Genomic DNA, 22,296 nt, shown 5'->3' with positions numbered 1-22,296 from the left:
CTTCTTCTTCTTCTTCACTTCAAGGATTAGGTTCATGTTGAACCTGTTCCGGCGCCCATTTCGCTCTTGGTCTTCCTACATCTCGTTTTCCTTTTGGTTTATATCCCATTGCTAAAGCTGGCAGTCTGTAATTCGGCATCCTTTGTAGATGTTCACAGCACCTTCTGTTATTTCTATTTAATTTCTCCAGCAATGGCTCCACCTCTAATTTCTTCCGTATATCTGTGTTCTTCTTTTTATCTTGTATTGTACATCCTAGTGTACTTCTCATAAATTTCATTTCTGCTACCTGGACTTTTGATTTATCTTTTTCTGTCATTATTCTGGCTTCACTTCCATAAGTTAGCATAGGTACTGCGATTGTATTGAACAATTTTATCCGTGTATCTTTTCTTGTTTTGTTTTTTAAAGATCTATGGATTGTTCCACAGACATTTCGAAAGTTATTAAGTTTTTTATCCAGGTCTATATCTCTTTCATATGAAATGTAGCATCCTAGGTACTTAAAATATTTAACCTGTTCTATGATTATTTCATCGATTACTATTTTTGTCCTTATTGGGTATTTTCCTTTAAATGCCATTGTTTTGGTTTTTTGAGCTGCAATTTTAAAATTATATTCTTTTGCTATTTTATTTAAAACATAAATTGATTTCTGTAATTTATCCTCACTGTCTTGGATAATTACTTTATCATCAGCATATAAAAGGGAGTTCAAGAAAGTGTTGTTCTTTAAATATATTCCTGGATTAACATAAGATTTCCATGTTCTAAACATGTCGTCAATGTAAGTATTAAAAAGTGTCGGCGAGATACTACAGCCCTGTCTTACTCCTTTATTAGTGGGAATCGCTTCTGTCAAGTTTCCTCCTATCACTAAGCATATGCTGGTTTCTTTGTAGATAGATTTAATTGCTTCTACAAGGTGTTTCGGGTATCCCTTCTTATAAGTATATTCCATAGTAGTTTTCTATCTATATTATCGAAGGCCTTTTCCAGATTTATGAAGGCTAAATGTGTTAACAAGTTCTGTAAATAGTCATCTACTGTCCAGGATAGCAATACATGTACCAAGAGAGAACTGTAGGACCAGTAAAACATTTAATTTAAACTATGCTAGGACATGTTATTATAAGTACTCTCCACTCCTTAGAATCTGTTCCTTCTATAATAAACTGAGCAATATTGACATATTTCAGGATAGAACCACACTTTTGAGAGAAATAAATACCGGCAGCATTCAAAACACTCCATAAGTATTTTGCTAATAACTGGTTTGCATATTGTATATTTGGTCTTCCTTCTTAAATTATTTCATATCAATTATCATTACGAACTCGCTCCTAATTCTGACTTAATGTAGGTCTAGTCCCTCATCAGTTGTTGTGTTATTGTTACTAATCTGTGACTAGTTATTTGCATTTCATGTTTTCTTCATACTGTAAATACTTTTGTTTTTGTTTACCGAGATTTACATGTAATATTTGCTTAATATCTTTTGTTGAGTAGTATTGGATTGTAACTGTTTAAATTTAAACACCATTATTATATGCATTACTACTGTTATTTTCATTTTATCTACTCTGTAATTACATTGTTGGGTGGATTAAATAAATAAATAAATAATAATAATAATAATAATAATAATAATAATAATAATAATAATAAATAATCTGGAAGTCTGATACATGAATACTGTACGTATGTTATAAAAATTCTGGCTATGTTCTTCTTCGTTGTAGCTGCATCTCTATCAACTTTGTTGCGTGGACGTACTGGCATTACCAGCTTATCAGCATCCACTCTGGCAAATGCTGTTGCCATAGCTGTACGGTACTCAGCAATTCGCAGACAGTTTGGGCCGTCAGATGAAGAAGAACTACCAATCATAGAATATCAATTGCAGGTACAAAATATGATTTGCTCAAGTGCCAATGTGTTCATATTGTATAGGCCTACTCATTACTTAAAGTATAAAGAAGTATTGTGATAATGCGAAAGAATAGATTTCGTTATTTTCTTCGAAATGCGAGTTTTCAGCATCCCTAATACCAGTACCGAAAAAGTGGACTTGGATGTGACATTTGTCTTGGTCAGTCCATCTGCCTGTATATGCACAGTGGTGTGTCTTAAATTACTGGACGAATTTTTTATATTTAAGTCGATTTATCTGAAAAATATGCACGAAATATAATGAAATTAAAAAAAAATGTATAGCTGCTTATTTGAAAAATAAATATAAATAAATGAAATAGTGATTTATTCATCGGCTGTAGCTATATATATATATATATATATATATATATATATATATATATATATATATATATATATATATTGGAAACTTTCTTGCATAAAAGTAAATGACAAAATGGTACAGATAATATGTCTCCAAAAAGAATTGTTTCGGAGAAATTATAACCTACAGAATCATGTTCAATTGAAAACTTCTTTAGAGACGAAATTTTAGGTATATATACAGGGTGTTTCAAAAATACGGGGCATAATTTCAGGTATGTATTTCCCACATGTAGACAATCAAAATAGTTCATTACAACATGTGTCCGGAAATGCTTTATTTCCGAGTTATGGCCTTCACAACATTGAAATTCACCAGAACGTTTTTCTTTCCGTAGGTCGTTGCCGTCAAAGGAGACATTCAGAGGGCACTCTGACAGTTCATTCCGAGGCGAAGGTTAGATTCAGTGTTGTGTAGGCGTTAGACTGTGTGACATGTATTCAAATCAAGAGCTGGCAGAGATACACTTCATGTACGGTGAGGCGGACGGCAATGCTGCGCTGGCTCGTCGTTTGTACCAGGAGAGATACCCACAGCGACAATGTCCAGATCGGAAGACATTTGTACGTCTCCATTACTGTCTGTGCGAGTATGGAAAATTTAACTCTTCTGGTTTGGGAAGGGGACGACCAAGATGTACAACTCCAGAAGTACAGGAGGAGATTCTGGAGGCTGTGAACATGACTCCTTCTATCAGCACACGAAGGGTAGCGTTGCAAGTCAGTGTTCCTCATACGACTGTCTGGAGACTGTTGAAAGAGTATCAATTGTATCCTTATCATTCGCAACGTGTACAGGCCCTGTCACCAGCAGATTACCCTGCACGAGTTAGGTTCTGTCAGTGGTTCTTGCAGCAGTGTGGTGTAAATCTGAACTTTCCTGCCTTAGTATTATCTACAGATGAAGCACAGTTCACACGAGATGGCATAACAAATTTCCACAGTCAGCATGTATGGGCGTATGAAAACCCACGTGCAACTGTTCCATCTCATCACCAGGTGCGGTTCTCCCTCAACATGTGGGCCGGTATCATTGGTGATTGATTAGTTGGACCCCATGTACTTGTAAACAGACTTACGGGGCAGGCGTAGACAAACTTTCTGGAAAACACCATACCTCATGTTTTAGAAGACACTCCACTGATCAATCGTCAACACATTCACTTCTTGCATGATGGTGCTCCTGCACACTTCAGTCGTACGGCTCGCCGGTACTTGGATCGAAGGTTTCCTGATCGATGGATAGGTAGAGGTGGCCCAATTGCTTGGCCTTCACGCTCACCTGATCTGAACCCTCTCGATTTCTACTTGTGGGGCCATTTAAAATCATTGGTTTATTCGTCTCCGGTGCCTGATTTGGAATCCCTTCGGAATCGAATAGTGGCATGTTCTGAGGACATAGTCCTGGAGTTTGGGATCGTGTTTGCAGGTCAATGAGACATCGATGTGAGGTCTGTATTCAAGCAGGAGGTGGACATTTTGAACATCTTCTGTAATGACAACGACCTGCGGAAAGAAAAACGTTCTGGTGAATTTCAATGTTGTGAAGGCCATAACTCGGAAATGAAGCATTTCCGGACACATGTTGTAATGAACTATTTTGATTGTCTACATGTGGGAAATACATACCTGAAATTATGCCCCGTATTTTTTAAACACCCTGTATACACACACACATACGCGCGAATTACTTACTACATTAACTTAAATCTAGCCAGTAATGTAATTGAGAAAAGTAAATTTAATGAACTCTATTTCTCTGCAAATAATTTTATTTCTGGTTGAATTTTTTGCATCTTATCTACATTTTTGGAGTGTTAGCTAGTTCTAGAAATTAGTCATACAATGCTCCTCTGATTTTCATTTCTGATTCATATTTTGAAACTGTTTCAGCAATGGAGATTGTTCCCTTATCTTGCTGCAGCATACGCTCACAAAATACTAAGCAATACTTCCTTATGGTACCTTGCAGAGCTTGATGGTAGACAATCGCAGGAAGAAAATGAGAAGATGGTAATTCTTTTTATTATTAGCTCAGCTGATGAATTGTTTATGCTTGTAAATTGACTTGATCTGCTTGGTATGTATTGTATATTTTTTGTATAGCTAAATTGATTGAATTGTATATGCTTGTAAATTGAATTAATCTGCATGATATATAAATTGCATAATTTTGTATGCCTCTGCTGATGAATTGTTCAGGCTTGTAAATTGAATTAATCTTCTGTGTATTGTGTTTTGGTATAATTCAACTGCGTGCTATGTACTGTATATTCTTTTGTACCAGTATAGTTCATCTGCTTACCGGTATGATGTATTGTACAGTAGTGGCAAAAAACCGGATAAATCCTTGTAGCTGATTTCAGAGTCTTGTTCACTCAGAGCATGATAGACTGGTAACCAAGACTTTCGTGGTTCGAATCCTGCTTGGGAAGGAAATTTTTTTTTGTTCCTTATTCAAATTTATTCCTAATACTTTTCAATTGCAGCGATATTTTACTACTTAATTAATTTATTATTCTCAGAACATGAATTTTACCAGCAATCGAAAAGTATTGGGAATAAATTTGAATAAGGAACAAAGAAAAGTTTCCTTCCCAGGCAGGATTCGAACCTCGAAAGTTTTAGTTACCAGTCTATCGTGCTCTGGAGTGAACAAGGTTCTGAAATCAGCTACAAGGGTCAGTCCGGTTTTTTTGCCACTATTGTACATTCTTGTAGAGCCATCAGCATAAGCTCAGTCGACAGACTAACTTAGCTGTTAATTCGGAGCTGCGCTTGGACTTGGGTTAGTTTCCCGTTTGGTTGATTACCTGATTGGGTTTTTACCGAGGTTTTCCCAAACCATAAGACAAATGTCAGATAATCTTTGGAAAATCCTCGGCCTCACTTCATCTCGCCAAGAAATTGTGTAACTCGTGACTTGTTCCACATCTTATAGCTTCAGTGCTGATGTAAGATCTATGAAATAGAAATGAAATGGGGGAAAAAAAAAGTAGAATGTATTAGTAAACAAAGTACATATTGAAAATAAAAACTCGGGTCTCGTCAAATTTCCCCCTTGTTTAAAATACAAGTAGTAACATCATGTGGGATATGTATGATAGAGATTAATATGGCACCTAGAGTAAAATTTTGCTTCTGGTCGGAGTAGAATATTGTCATCAGTGATAAAATATAGTACATACTTTCATCTGCAATGCTGCAAGTTCTGTTAGATAGAAAAGTTTATATGAAAAAAACTATGGAAGAGTTGATACCACATTTTTCAATATTCCATACTACAGCGTGTCTTTGCCATACGTCTATGATGATTGACCAGCTGCATTCCTGGTGAGAGGCCGCTAAGACAACATGTATGCCGATGCAGCTAGTCAAGACCATTCCCATTCATATCAACACTACGACGTCTATAAATAAAACAGTTTATTTGTAACTTGGCCTTTGGCAGTATTCGTTTAACTGAGATGGAGAGCAGATAGTTTGTCATGGTAAACTGATATTCATTAAGGGAATGTATTTGCATATACAACACGTACATAAAGAATAGAAAATGGTGTGCTTCAATGAGGCGAAAATTCAGACATAAATTTCCTGACAGGCCAGTACTCTTAAAAAAAAAAAACAATATTAAGGTTATTTAAGAGATTTGGTGAAACAGGTTCTGTAAATGACAGAAAGGATACTACAAAAGCACAATGTTCTTACGGAGGAAAAACTGGATGAAATTGGTGTGGCATTAGAACATAGCCCATGCAAGTCTCTGATGTTTAGCACAGCAGACAATGATTTCTAAAGCATCTGTAGGAGTGGCAACAAAATTATTGAAACTAAAACCATACAGAATTCCGTCATGTCATAAATTACAGCCCCAAGATTACAATCGCAGGCTTAATTTTTGTAATTGGGTGTTAGAAAAACTAAATAATGAAGAACTTGATCCCTGATCGATTTTTTTTCTGATGAGGCTTGATTTCATCTGCATGGCCACGTGGCATCACAGAATGATAGATATTGGTAATCAGAGAAACCAGATATTGTGCATGAAGCTTCATTGTAAGTTTTAACGAGTTAAGTTGCGCGAGCGCGCTTGTCATCTCAGCAGCAGAATCACAGCCTCCCACCGAACACGCGGCCGGCCAATCATCTAGGACATATGGCAAAGACGCACTGTATTAGTACCGATACCTGTTTCGGAGCTTCAATATTCAAAACTTCATACTAAAACTTTAAAAGTGAGTGTAAATATTTGAGAATTACTATACATATTACAGTTTCCTCCACCTTTTTGGTTAGTCCGATATTCACTCCATGTTGCCAGCACCATCATTATTCATTAGGGAAACTGCTCATCTCCAAGCTGAATATAATAAAACTCTAGGTTTCTTTTTCCTTCGAATTATGTTTGGTTACGTACTACTTTTATGTCTGTTATTTAATTTACATTGAAACAACACTGACTTACTAAATGCCACATGCTCCATAGCTTCATATCCTATTGCATAATTGATCTTAACTTTTTTACAGGCTGATTTCACTTTGGAGTTACATAATATACAAGCTTCAGCTAAAGGCTTGTGTAGCTGGATAGCTGTACGAGGAATACAGGAATGCCGAGAAGCATGTGGTGGATTTGGGTACTTGAAATGTATGTCAGTTATGAATTACAACACTATTATAGATATTATAAACATAAATAAATTAAGTTTTATAACATTTAACACAGTGAGTTATTGAATGCAAAAAATGAAACTGATTCTGAATAATGGCTCTGAAAGGAATGAAAAACTGTTTAAAATACAATTAATTCTGTAAATTAGTCAGAAAATTAAAAAAAAAAGGTAGACTTACTACAGACATAAAACTTACAATAGAAAGTTTACATATATGAAAATAATGGTTTGTGTAGTTTTCAAGTTAGAAATATTCTCCCTTTTTATTTTTCATCTCTCCCTCTTTGTGACATTGATTGATGAAGTGCAATGGAAGGGAAAGATCTTGGACTTCTTAATGTACCGGTACTGATAAAAAAAACACACTGAAAATATTTTGGATATCAGTGTCCTTGATACCATAGTGAATATTACAGTATTACTAAATCGTGTTTAATGAAGAACATAATAACGTTTGTGCTTTTTAGAATAAATAATTAGATCCGATTTTCTGTTACATTTGAGCTTGTTTTGAGGGGACATGATGAAAGTAAAACATATGTGTATTTCGTTTCTGTATAATATAGGCAGTGTAGTTAAGGAATACATGGAGTCTAAGAAGCCCTCTCTAAAGTAGCACACTTTTAATTCTCTCCAGCGTGGAAAGCCTGCCTTCTAACTGTTGGAGAAAGTAGAATGTCTTCGCAAAAGTATTGTTTCATTTTGTATAATTTTAATGTAATTTTTTTCATTTACTGGTATTTTAATTGTGATAGATTTGCGAGCATTTCCATTGAAATTCAATGACAAAATTTGTGATGTTTGAGGTAAGTTTCTAAGCGTAGTACTAAAAATTTGTTATATATTACAACATAAAATATTCTGGTCAAATAATGTGTTTCAGTTTCCCCTATTGGAGATCAAATTTCAGTCCAGACAAAGTGGAATTTATAGTGGACAAGAACAATGTTTGGGACAGATTTTAAAATGTATCCCATTCTCTTTGCCACTATTTCATGATTGATCCATGAATCATCATCATCTTTGTGCTGTGTAGATTCTCACCATGCACTATGGTTAAGATCGAAAGTGGCAGAGATCTTGAAGTTCGGCATGTTACTCCAACAGGGATCATTGATACTTTCCGAAGTAACCACAACAAAAAAAACTGTAGCCAGTAAAATTTAGCTTAATGCTAGGTTGTACAGGGTGGAAAGTAATTAAACCGACAAACTCTGAGAGGTTGTATGGGACACCAAAACAAACAGTTTTCTCTAATGTCATATTGTGCTGTGAGGCATTATTTCGCAAAGACACCAGATCTTAATGTAACACAAACCATTGCTCATGCTTTATTGCTTGAGTCTCTTATAAAATTTTACACACCAAAATCATTGCAAAAGATGTTCAAAAATACCCAATTGACCTGTACACAAAGGTTACATCGGCTGGACATGGATTGTCTATTGTGGCGAAAGACTTCAGGATTATCGTTTATTTCCTCTGCTGCAGCAAATATCCGGGCCACCAGATCTTCTGATTCAATTGCATAAACAAGATTACGCATCTGTCCTCACACACAAAAAAAAAACCAGAGGGGTCAAATCAGGAGATCGAGGAGGCCAAGATACAGGACCGCCTCTGCCAATCCACTTCCCTGGAAATTGATCAAGCAGTCACGAACACGATGTGAATTTGTAGAGTAGTCATGAACTGGAGAACACATACCCCCTCTGCCGATTTAATAAAGCACTGCACTAAGTCAAGACATAGAACAAAATATGAATTTGTAGAGTAGTCATGAACTGAAGAACATATACGTTCTCTGCCGGTTTAATAAAGCCTCTGAAGAAAATATATTAGAGAAAACCGTTTGTTTTGGTATCCCGTACAACTTCCCTGAGTTTGTTGGTTTAATAACTGTATGTAAAACAGACACATCATAGTATTCAGAACGAAGGAAATGGCTTAGGTTTTTTTCATTAAAACTGTACCTATCATTCATCTTATGTCTCAACAGTTTTGTCTTTTTTCTTTATTTTCAGGTTCTGGGTTTCAAATGATACGCAATGACAATGATGCAAACTGTACATATGAGGGAGATAACAATGTCCTTTGTCAGCAGACAAGTCGGTGGCTGCTTAATCTGTGGGCACACAGAAATGAATCAAGTCATACAGTTAGTTCGCCTTTTGAGTCAGTTTCTTTTCTCTTTAAAAACAATATTCAGACTTCCAAATTCACTGCAAGAACTGTGGAAGAGATCTGTGACCTTCATAGTAAGTAAGAAAGAACTGTTTTTTTATGTTAGGTTTGAAATTTGTATTGCTTAAGAAATAATGAAAGATATCATAAGCTACGTAATTGTAATGTAGCATGTCCACGCCAGCGATGCATTCACTACTTAAAATTAGTGAAATAACATGCTAATTAATTATCTCTAGACCGACATCAATAATATCTTGTAATATCTGTTTTATTTAACGGCCTCACTAGTGTCATTGTAATTTCATATGTTGGTACCTAGAAAATAATAAACATGCCTTGCTATTCAAAACTTAAAGAAGAATTTCTATATTATCTTCAAGGGTAGGGTTGCCATAATTCTGGATACAAAAATACGGACACTTTTTGTTTTTCCAAAAATTTGAGATATAATTTGCATTAAAGAAAGCTATCTATTATATTGTACCAACATGTAAAAAAAGTTAACAGCGAAACTAAATAATCATGTTTATTAATGGAGAAAAATTCGTTTTGGCACTGGGAATCGAACCCAGGATTCTCAGCTTGGTATGCTAAGTGCTCTTTCCATCTGAATTATGCCGAGACCTGATTCCAGCCAAACTCTCCTTCTTTGTGTTCGGCCGGCACGGGGAATGATGAAATCATAGAAATGCTCGCATGAAAACTCTGATTTTCATGAAAGAAGAAACTCTTCACAGGTGCAGAAGTTCTGGATGACAGTAGGCTACACAGAGTCTAAAAATTTCTCAACATTGTTAAATTTCTTCGGAATATATAATTTATTTCTTTCACCTGTTAAAACTAGGTTACCTTGTTGACTAGTTTCAGCCTGTTGTAAACTATCCTCACATTACACTACATAAACACACCCTCACAGCAAGCACAATCAGAAGGCGTGAAAACCAGGACCACCCAATTCTGAGGATAGCCAACAACAGGCTGAAATTAGTCAACGAGGTAACATAGTTTTAACACGTGAAAGAAATAAATTATATATTCCGAAGTGATACAGTGTTAAAAGTTGTGTGATCAAGATGTATAATGTTAAATTTCGTTTCACTTTCTTTTAAATTGTTGAAAACTTAAACATGCAGATTTACATCTTCCAGTTCCCTGTTCGGGTCTTTTTTTTACCCACCTACTTCTTCGCTTTTTCTTTGATTTTTTTTAAAGCACAAGATTCTCTCGAGCACCATGTCAACAAAAAGTTTGTCAGTGTTGTTGGAAGCATTAGGATTAGAAACAAGTGAATTTATAAACTCAGCTGATTCTCGACACTGCTCCACTGTAGTTCATAACTGTAATCTAATTCTATCACGGAAATCAGCTCAGTACCCTCGAAACTCCCCGCCTATAGTTCGAGATATGAAATCCACTGATCATAAAAGTTCAGAATATTTTCTTCGAAATCCTCATTTTTCGTTTCATCTTCAGTGATCAATATCGCCAGTTTCTGTTTAGCTGTCTGGGGGATGAATTTATGTTTTCTCCTGGAAGTGAGCTTCATAATAGTGAGTGACAACAATAGGAAAAAAGTTAGAACCCCCCCCCCCCTTTAGGGAAATCTGGATTCGTCACTGACAATAGCCTGTTGTTGCTCCTGCTATTTCATTGTCCAAAAGATCAATCCGACTGTATATTTTTTATTGCATGAATATTATATTCCTTGCTTGTTTGGATTTAATGTAATTTCGACCCTCACAAGTACTAACATTGTAACTCACTTTCTTACATTTTTCAGGAGATGAAAATGACATTTTAAAATGATCATGTAAATTAATGTATACAGATATGTAGAGTAACAATAAGATTTTACATATAATTGGAAAGGTTTAGAGTTACAATGATAGTACTGGGAGAAAAAGAAACAATTTAAGACCATATTAACTAGGACAACCCAAAACCATAAAAAATTGAGTTACAATGTTAGTACTTGGGAGGGTCGATTTTATAACACTTCCATTCAAAATAATTTTAAATTCTAATGTTTTTCGACATCTTTATTTTTCATAACTGAGGCCCATCAGTGACTAAACTGTGGGTGACAGTGATTATCAGGCATTGGATTTTCGGTCCTGATATTGAACGTTAGTTGCAGAAAGATCATTTAACTTATTGCTATGCTCCCTCCATAAGCCAAAGGACGTGATTTGTCGCTATATAGGGACAGAAAATCCGCTGTTTGATGATTATAAACAGACAGGTAAGTGAACATTGCATAGATTATGTGTCACGATAGAAGAGGTAATAGGTAGAGGTACCATCTTCACACGTCATGCCATGAAGGTGCATGAGAGATGTGGAGATATAGCTCCATGCTTTCATGCCTTCGGCACTAGAAGAGATAGTGTGGTTAGCACAATGCTCTAAGTGCCTTTTACTCCCAGGAAAGACCCGGTACTCAACTTGACTGGAGGCTGAGTGAATCCCACTGTCTCTAATTTCGAACACTTGTTTTCAGCAATCATAGCAGCCTATGACTGGCTCGTGGTATGGCTGCTAGAGAAGACGTTGGACACATACAAGAATAATCTTATGGAAGGGAAGACTCCATTTACAGCAATAAATGATTCCCAAGTGTTCTTGGCAAGGCCACTGTCTCTAGCATACATAGAGGTAAATGGAGTTCGAATTAATGGGTGAGAAGAAATCTTTAGTGTAATGTGAGTTCTCAGCAGAAATATACAGTCTGATCTCGATTTCTCGAATCGCAATGGGACCAAAAAAAATAGTTGAACTTATGGAAATTTCGGGTTATTGAAATTTCATTGGAAAATGACAAAATAACGTACTGTATGTCCTTAAAGGATTACCTGTACAAGCAGAATTATGTTTTACAAGAGAAGTACTGTACTACTGCAAATAGTCTGTCATTTTCTTCTGTTTCTTGTTTTCATCATGTTGCCTACCATGTAATTTCCCAACACGTTAACAGCACTGAAAAGATTATCATTCACATATGACTGTCCCTGGATGTAAGATCGAATTGTTGCTAGAGCACCTAACACCTGGTTCGCAGATGGTGTTTGATAACATTCGAGCTGCCTAACCTCAACTAACTCATCTTCTTCTGATTCCCCTGGATCCACTGTTGCACTACTCTGGTCCATTAAGTATACTGCATCTCTTGGATACTCGGTCGTGATAACTTGAGAGTCCACATTAACGAAGGTACTGGTATCATAGTCAGCGTCACAACTGGCAATATGTTGGTACTGTAGCCATTCATCAGGAGTGTGGGTGTTAGCTCCTCTTCATTTTCTTCACCATCATCAGGCCATGAAAATCCTGCTTTTCGAAAGCAATTTGAAATTGTTTCCATTTTGATGATGTGCCACAACATATGCAGCAACATTATAGAATCAAGAAGGTTGATGTCAGTTAATGGAAATCCACAATCAATTTTCTCTTCATCTCAAGCACTATAGAATTCTAGCTACAGAGTATTTTCTGTCTCTTGGGATAAAAATTTTGTTTCTATATACGGTACCAAAAATTCGAAATATCGAATTTCGACTTATCGACGATTCATTCATTCATTCATTCATTCATTCATTCATTTAGTGTTCTGTCCAAGGGCAGGTCTTTCCCTGCAAATCCAGCTTTCTCCAATCTTTCTTATTTATTAACTTGTAAAGTACATAGGTATAATATGGTCGGGACCTAGAAAATTCTTCGAGAAATAGAATATTTGAGTTATAGAGGTTCGAGAAATCGAGGTCAGACTCTAACTGAAAATTTCAGTTGAAATCAAAAAATGAAATGCTTTATTTAAACAAGCAATAAGAACTCTGTTTTATTGCCAACTGAAGTACTGTATAGATAATGTGTAATGAATTTAAAGGCGCCCCATAAGTCTGGAACCATAGGTAGGGTTCGTATTTTATGAGGTTGTGTCCTGGCATTCTGATAAACTTCTTCGGGATGCAGAATTGTCTTGTGTTTAACATTTTTATTCTCAAACTTAAAACATGTAATTGCCAAGAAATCGATAGCTCTCATTCATAAAAATGTCTTACCAATTGGCAATGCTATCATGTTGCGAGAACCTTGCCAATAGTAATGTTAGTATTGAAAGCTGTTTTCCAGAGGATATCTTGATAGAAAGAAAATGCAAAAAAAATTGTTAAAACTTGAAAACCTTAAAATTCCCGAAAATTTTGATTATGAAAAAATCCCATCTCTCTCTCTACAGGCTAGAGAAAAATTAGCTTATCATCGTCCAAATTTGTTGGCACAAGCGTCAAGAATTAGCGGTATTTCTCCTTCCTTATGGACAAACAAAAAGGTTATCTGTAGAAACTGTGAAAGCTGTGATCATTGTTAAATGTTTTTAATAAGGACTGTATAGAATTTAATAACTTAGTACCTACAACATAATCATTCTTTACTTGAGAAAATACATTCATCTGAGAAATATATCACAGGGAAAAGTCAATGATTTAGTATTGTTTAAAGTACAATTATTGCTATACTGAAACCTTATAATTAATGTAATTATGTTCTTTTCCCTTTCCTCATGTTCGTATATAAGAAAAATAATATAATTAGATTGGTTTATTCAAACCGAAAGTGTCCCATATTTAAAAAAAAAAAAAAAAAGTATATGAACCATCCATAGACAAAGTTAGTACCGGTAGCTCTCAGAATGTTTTCAGTGTGTTGTCCATTAACTGTTAGGCTGTAGCTCAAGAAGGTTTTTCCAGTCCTCCACGACATGATGAAAGATGTCAGGAATTATTTCATGATATGTACCTTCAGATGGATTTGCATTGCTTACACCATAGTCTTCAAGTTATCACTCAACAGGCTGTCAACAATCTATGCAGTATCCAGGAAATTACATTTCCACTTACCTGTGGACTTGTGGAATTTCAACCTGTTGAAACCAGATAGGAAATCGCCATCAGAATTCACGATGGAGGAGAAAGGTACTTTATGGAGCATCATCAGTAGAGCCCAGATTTTATGTAATATGAAAGTAAGAAATAAGTAACTAAAAATGGCGAAATATGTAGATAAATGTGTAATAAATAAAAATTATGTAACTTAAAATTTAAACTTTATTAGATGTATTTTTGCACACTGATAAAAAATTACAGGTGCACATGTGATTCAACCTCATTTAACTATTGTTTGGAGGTGCAATTAGTAATTAAATATTTTTCCATATTTTCTGCGGTCATTGATTGTCCTGTCAACGGCAACCCATATGTAGGAATCACCAAGTTAAGTGCTCTAATCATTTTCTTTATGTCAGTGTAGCTGGAGTTCAAATAATTTTTCCAGAGTGTTGATTCATTCGGAATATTGAAGTTGCAGTATTTGCGTAGGAATGCTCGAAACTTTGGCACTCCAAATTTATTTCATGGTATGTTTGCAGCAGCCATTGCCATGCAAAAGTCTTTATTAAATCCACTGGTAGAAGACAAAGAAGCTTCCAGCACCACTTGTGTAAGAAGAACTTGTTTTTTCGACAGAGCACATTTTTTGTTTGTGACATGAAGTTCAGTTTTAAATGCGTTTGTCACACACTTTGAACAGCACTATTTTGCCATCACTAGTAAAGGCATCGTCAATTGAAATCCAATTTTTTAACTTGTATGCGACTGGTGTCATAGCAGTAGACTAGCTAGCTGTATCACCTGATGTCAGAATAAGCTGCTCAAGAAAACTGAAAGAACTACTGTTTTCTTTCAGAGCAACTGATTGGGGGTGTTTGTGCCAAATAGTCATACCCACAGGGTAATTTTCACTTTGCCCTTCACCGCGGTAGCAGTACAATGACGCATCCTTTGCATTGGTATTTGTTTCTACTTTACCGTTACTCCTTAAGGGATACACAAAATGTTAGCATGGCAAAGGGATGTCCAATTTTTTTTGACACAATACATTATTATTTTCAATTATTGAATTATTTTTATGCATTAGAGACGAAGGGACAAGCTTTATAAACAGTTTTCAGACGTATGAGTCCAGTCTAGGGAAAATTACACATTCTTTCAAAATATGCAATGTCCTTAAAAATATGTAAAATAAGTAATATATGCCAAAATATTTATTATGCACCAAAATATGTAACTTAAAACTTTAGAATAATGATCTCTGGTGTGATTCGCCAGCATTTTAGCTTTTCTTATAGCTGCACATATAGGAACAGAATATGTAATTGCATAAAATCTGGGCTCTAATCATCAGGGATCTCTCTCCACTTGTAGAGAGTTTTTGACGTTAAAATTGTGATTAATCTTACAATGTAGCAAACTCGTTCAAGTTTCTACTCTGGATAAACAATATTTCAGTGACATACCTATGGTTCCAGACTTAAGAGGCATTCTTGCGTATTAATCTTTCTGAGCATCTTAAGAAAATGGGCCATTAATACAAACCATAATAATAATAATAATAATAATAATAATAATAATAATAATAATAATAATAATAATCTGTCAATAGACATGTACAAAAGTTTTTGACATTGTCAATTAATTAGAAATTTAAATATAGAATTACAAATTAATAACAATCATTAGTATGTAAATAATAAAAGAAGAATTATAAAATTAAAAATAGAGGTATAATTAATTATAAGTTATTAGTCGAACTCTTCGAAAGTATAGATGCATTTATTAATATTAGGTAGTTTTTCAGCTCTTCTAATCTCATTGTGCTCATTCTCTTTTGGAAAGTTCAAATTTTATAAATTTTGCTTCTTTCATGTTACATGTCAAATTATTTCCTTCACAATAGTTCACTACATTGTAGGAAGTAGATATTACATTCTGAACCAATACTTTTACTGATTATTAGTCTTACCTCTCCCCTACAATTTGCTATTGTATTATCTGCATAGATGATGTTGATGCCTGTATTATCTGGATTCAAGATATAGTTAATATATAAAATTAATAACATGGTGCCCAATACAGATGTGTATATCATATTTGTGTCAAATTTTGATTGGATTTTCCTTCTAGTACGTACCATTATTCTGAAAATAATAAACATTTCTGTGGCTTATTTCTTATCGATCAGATATGAAGTACTTAGCTTAAAAGGTAATCCTAGGATTTCATATATTTCTACCTTGTTAGTAAGTTGCCATGCTGAACAGAGTCAAATGCCTTTGAGAGATTAAAAACTATGCCAGCTTTTCATTATTTTCTAATGCTTGTGGACAAAAACTTAAACAAAATTTCTGTAATTTCCAGAATATGTTTATTATATAGAAGAAATGTAGGTAGACCACTAGCATAGCTCAGGTGGTAGGAGTTTGCTTACTGATCTGTAGCTGTGCTTAGGCATGGGTTCGATTCCCGCTGGGGTTGATTACCTGGTTGGGTTTTTCAGAGCTTTCCCCAACTGTAAGGCGAATGTCAGGTAATCTGTGGCGAATCCTCGGCCTCATCTCGCTGAATACCATCTCGCTATCACTAATCTCATTGACGCTAAATAATTGATACAGCATTGGTTAAATAACGAAGTAAAAAAAAAAAACTCCTTTTGTTGAAAACATGATAGTAATGCATCAAATTACAAACGGTGGAAGAAATTATAAACATTTGGAAGTAAGGTTTAAAAGTTTTAATGAAAATTACTCACCATATATTTACTTTCTTTTTCAAGTTACTGCATATTTGTGAACATGCCTTATTGGAAAAGTTTACATAACAAATAAAAATTATGAATGGATTATATTACTGTATCATTTCCGTAGGTTATGAAATATTACAGGTACTGATACCTGTAATAATATTAGTACCAGTAATAATAAAATTAAACATCCTAGATCATTGGATTTGAGGGAGGTGGGATATGATGGTAGAGACTGGATTAATCTTGCTCAGGATAGGGAACGGTGACGGGCTTATGTGAGGGTGGCAATGAACCTTCAGGTTCCTTAAAAGCCGTAAGTAAGATCATTAATCTTAACATGTTCTCATTTTGTCTTTGCCATGACGCAAACAGAATATTACTCTAACTATTTTGTTCATATTCTTCTTTTTTTTCTTCTCAGAGATTTACTATTCAATTATTCTGGAAATTTTGTAATTCCGAAGCTGTTAAAGGAGCAGAAGAAACTGTCTTGAAGAGATTATGCTCATTGTACGGTGTCTGGTGTTTAGAAAAGCACGTTGGGAGTTTATATGAAGGTAAGTTTAAGAGGATTACAATTAACACTTGCTTGGAATAAACTTGCTTCTCACTTTTTTCACTACCACATGTCGAGACTCAACCATTGGCACACGGTATGAATTTCATATGTTATGAGCTCAGTCTGCTGATCATATTAATTCCATTCAAGGGCAGGTCTTTACTGCAAACCTAGCATTCTCCAGTCTTTTCTACTTTCTGCATTTCTCTTAGTCTCTGTAACTTATATAATCCATATATTCGTATTTTAATGTCGTCTATCATCTGATATCTTCTTCTGCCCCGCCTTTAATGTCGAGCAAAGTAACCCCCAATGTCATTTCGAAAATATATTTTAACCCCTTTTCTGCTTACTTAAAAATGGAATACAGTCCAAATATTGTATTTAAAAACTTTAGTTTAGTTGCATTTTTAGTAACATGGCCGTAGTTCTGGTAGTTCTTAATTACATTGTGTTTTCAGGAGGATATGCTGTTGGTCCAAATGCCTCAAAGCTGATTAAGGATGGAATTTTACATTTGTGCACACTGTTGAAACCAGATGCTGTGGCACTTGCTGATGCCATAGCCCCTCCAGATTTCATCCTAAATTCTGCAATTGGGAAGTCAGATGGACAGGTACGTGCAATATCAAAACTAAGTTAAGTTTTCTTCATTTTTAACACATCTCATTTCATCTTTTGTGGCTAATCCTTGTAGTTCAAAAGCGGTTTTAAGAAATTGAGAGTTCTTTCAGTCTTACATAGACAAAGGTTCTTAAACATTGTTTAATTTCTTTTGCTGATCCCTCCCTATTCCATTACCATGCTAGATAGCTGTTGGATTCGAGGTTACTGGGCTCATACCTTGCAGAGAGCAGAGAGTGATAAAATCCTTAGCCTGGCTTATTTGAGGCGGAAAGTACATATAATAATAAATTGACAACACAGTGAATCTGAGGAAGACAACGAAAATTAAAGCTGACAAACCTGAAAAAAGTGACGATGATTTGAATACTGGCAGTTAAGGTAAACCATTGGAATAGAAAAAAATACAGATACTTGCTAAATAGTACACCATAACAAAATCAAATTTTACTTTAGGCCTGTCATACTGCATATTTAAATTATTCAATGGATGTGGTGATGGTGGTGATGATGATGATGATGATGATGATGATGATGATGATGATGATGATGATGATGATGATGATGATGATGATAAAAGTAGTTATAGTCGCGATGTTATTCCCGGCGTGACTCCTTCTCTTTGCTTACGTCTTAGGAAGTGAAGGCTCTATAAAGTCTAGGTAGGTAGTATATCGTTCGCCATTTTTGTTCTTTCGTTGCCGAGATACCATACGAGGAATCTATTGCCACACCGTTAAACATTATCATGTCGTAGCTCCTATGATAATAAATTAAACGCACTGTAATTCAGCAAATAATTGAGCGGCAAATAACATCTTCGTTTGCTTTCTGCGAACGCCAACAAAAGAGCCAAAATGGCTGGCGATTATATTAAGTATTTATCGAGCCTTAAGAAATGAATAACGTCTTCACCAGTGAATCACAAGACGCACATGTTTAAATATATCTGACCTGCAACACGATTGGCTCCCGGAAATTAGAGCTACGGGACTATAGTAGTAATAATAATAATAATAATAATAATAATAATAATAATAATAATAATAATAATAATAATAGGTCTAATAATAATAAAGGTAATATAAGTTACTGTACATAAAATATTTGAGTAGCTTAATATCAAAGATGGACATCTGTTGTCTCCATAGTTTTGATCTAGAAACAATTTTTTAATTCACATTGTTCTTTGTAATATTTAACACAATTTATTTTATAAATGTAGTGTTAGAGTTTGCATATGGTCTCACTATAACTGGAAAGAGCATGAAAAATTGTATAAAAAACCACAGCTATCTGAATTTCGATTGAGGTCAGATGTCCGTCTTTGATATTAAGCTTTGATATTGATATTAAGTGTTTGTATTATATTTTGCGAACCAAATAAGTGCAAGAGTTAATACTTGCGCTTATACTACTTTAATTATGTACAGATCAAGTTTACTTATACACAGATTAGTTAGTTACTTCGAAATGTGAGCTATTACAATTATAATGATTTTATTCACAATTAAATGTTATGACATGATGATGATGATGATGATGATGATGATGATGATGATGATGATAAATATATATCCCTTATGCATGTACAGATCCAGAAACAAAATTAAGACTGCCTGACTTTTCCAAGTTTCAGTTCTAACGTACTGTGCATGCTCAGTGCTTCTGTACAAAAAAAAAATATATATATATATATCTTGCAAGACTGTGCTGAGTTCTGATGACGGAGACATATCAATTAAGTCACGCGAAAAGCTTTATAGGGTTTCATTACACAGTTTTTTGGTGTAGTTTATTTTATATCAGGAGTGCAGTTTCACAGAAAGGACTTTGTCAATAGACCTTCTACTGTCCCCTACTAATTGGTTGTCATAAATAAATGTCTTCCTTACTGTGACGGAAATCTTGTCTTCACCTGTTGGTGACCTATCACAACCCGCATTTAGAAAAATTGACAGGCTTCCTTCATATCCATGTGGAGGGAGAGTTGCCACATCTTTTCCAAATTCCAAGAATCCCGTCAGTTAGCACGAAAATATTATTGAATGTGGCAACTGTGAGCATGGTAATAGGGGACGGGACGGGATGGGATGGTCAGAAGTGTTTGTGTAGGAAGTTGTACCGTATTGGTCCGAATATAAGCCGCACTTTTTATTCAAATTTCAAACTCGAAAAGTTGGGGTGCGGCTTATTTGCGCTGCCGATAAATTTAAACTTGAAATGTGGCGCATGTTGCTACTGGTAATTTTATCAATTTTAAATGGAGCAACAATGCCACGCACTCGTGTTTGAAATTGTCAGCAGTCGTATGGTATGTGACGCAACAATGTACCAGTCTTCATATTACAGTGATCGTACTCTTTTGTATGATAGGACAGATTAAAACAGTTTGTACGTAGCTACGAGTTCAGCCATGAGCGGAAACGTAGAAAGAAAAGCTTCAACAAGCTTGGGAATTCGGCGCAGTTATGACGCTAGTTTCAAACTTGCAGTTATTCGTCATGCTAGGAGTACGTCTAATAGAGAAGCCGGCAAAAAGTTTAGTGTGGATGAGTCTAATGTGCGGCGCTGGATCGCCTCGGAGGATAAACTGAAAAATGTCAATACAACCAGAAAATCTTTCAGAGGACCTAAGGCTGGGAAATACCCTGAACTAGAACGTAGGGTCCTTTCCTTTGTACAAGACAAAAGGAAAGAAGGGATGCCTATCTCTCGACAAGTAATCCAGGTAAAATCGTTGGAAATAGCGAAGACCCTAAACATTCCACAGACAGAATTCCATGGGAGTATAGGTTGGTGCCGCAGGTTTATGCGTAGAAGTGGCCTTGTTCTCCGACGAAGCACTTCATTAGCACAGAGACTGCCAGAGGATTTTACTGAGAAACTCATCAACTTCCAGAGGCACGTCATTGAATTGCGTCAGCGCCACTCTTACCCATTACACCAGATCGGCAATGCCGACGAGACGCCCATATTTTGGGACATGCCGAGCAATATGACAGTTGACAATAAAGGGGCGAAAAGCATATCATTGAGAACAACTGGAAATGAAAAACAAAGAATCACTGTGATGCTGGCGGTTACGGCAGATGGAGGAAAACTGCCTCCGTACGTTATTCTGAAGCGTAAAACTATGCCCAAGGAGAATTTACCTAAGGGATTAGTGATTCGTTGCCAAGAGAAAGGATGGATGACAACCGAACTAATGGTGGACTGGCTAGCTACAGTTTGGAATCGCAGACCAGGTGCGCTGCTCTGTAAGAGGGCTATGTTAGTATTGGATGCCTTTAAAGGTCACCTCACACCCGAAGTAAAGAAGAAAATTACTGCATTGAAGACAGACCTAGTCGTCATACCTGGAGGTATGACATCAAAATTGCAGGTGCTTGATGTCGTCGTGAACAAGCCTTTTAAAGACCATCTCTGAAAACAGTATTCGGATTGACTTCTAGAAGGGGGTCATGCATTCACTCCATCTGGGAAGATCAAGAAGCCATCTGTCAGCCTTATGTGTGAGTGGATTCTCTCTTCATGGCACACGATATCACCAGATTCAATCATCAAAGGCTTCAAGAAATGCTGCGTGTCTAATGCTTTGGATGGCACTGAGGATGACATACTTTGGGCGGAGAGTGATGAACAAAGTGACAGTGATGAAACAAATACCGGTACCGGTAGTAGTGAAGTCAGCAGTGACATTAGAGAAGACTGTGATTAGTTGTACCGGTATTTTTGGTGATTTACCCACGTAATACCGTAATTGAAGAAAAAGTGTTTAAATAGTGTAAACAGTTTTGTAACTGGATAATGAATGTGACAGGTAAATTTCACTGCACTCAATTTTCCTTTTTTTCTCATTCTGCACCCAATTTCCCCCCCCCCCTAAAATTAAGGGTGCGGCTTACACTCGGGCCAATACGGTAAATCTGTTGAGTGGGCGTTCAAAGGAGCCATTGAACTGCACATGATGATAATGAATATACTTCAGTTTCCTTTTGACTTGTAAGTTACAAGTCTCTTGTTTTCAAATTCTGTCATTGGTGTTGACTGTGTAAAAAGAGAGACGTACTATTCACCGAATGGCTAGTTTATTAGGTCATTGTCTTTACATGTTGGAGACCAGGATTCAACTTCCGGCAAATCGAAGTGGAATTTGTGATGGACAAAGACTGTTTAGGAAGCAGATGTTTGAGGCATAGATCTCTTTCTACTGTCAGCAGTCCAACATATTTTCTACATTAATCTTTGTCACCTACCACTTACCGTCAACATTTCCACCACCACCACCACCACCACCACCACCACCACTACATCCAT

The 22,296-nt window shown here is 35.8% G+C and overlaps 1 protein-coding gene across 1 annotated transcript in view; it reads left to right on the top strand.

Annotated features, from left to right (window-relative positions):
- LOC138715710 (uncharacterized) overlaps nt 1-22,296 on the top strand; it is a 111,979-nt gene that overhangs the window by 39,203 nt on the left and 50,480 nt on the right. Inside the window, exons 8-14 of the mRNA XM_069848766.1 lie at nt 1,743-1,906; nt 4,192-4,311; nt 6,826-6,946; nt 8,996-9,229; nt 11,659-11,813; nt 17,215-17,350; nt 17,814-17,968. Of these exons, the coding sequence (XP_069704867.1) occupies nt 1,743-1,906; nt 4,192-4,311; nt 6,826-6,946; nt 8,996-9,229; nt 11,659-11,813; nt 17,215-17,350; nt 17,814-17,968 (1,085 nt within the window). The remainder of the gene's footprint in view (nt 1-1,742; nt 1,907-4,191; nt 4,312-6,825; nt 6,947-8,995; nt 9,230-11,658; nt 11,814-17,214; nt 17,351-17,813; nt 17,969-22,296) is intronic.

Source organism: Periplaneta americana, chromosome 15 (assembly GCF_040183065.1).
Source record: "Periplaneta americana isolate PAMFEO1 chromosome 15, P.americana_PAMFEO1_priV1, whole genome shotgun sequence".
In the NCBI taxonomy this organism is placed as follows: Eukaryota; Metazoa; Arthropoda; class Insecta; order Blattodea; family Blattidae; genus Periplaneta; species Periplaneta americana.
This window is presented reverse-complemented; position numbering and strand designations above follow the sequence as displayed.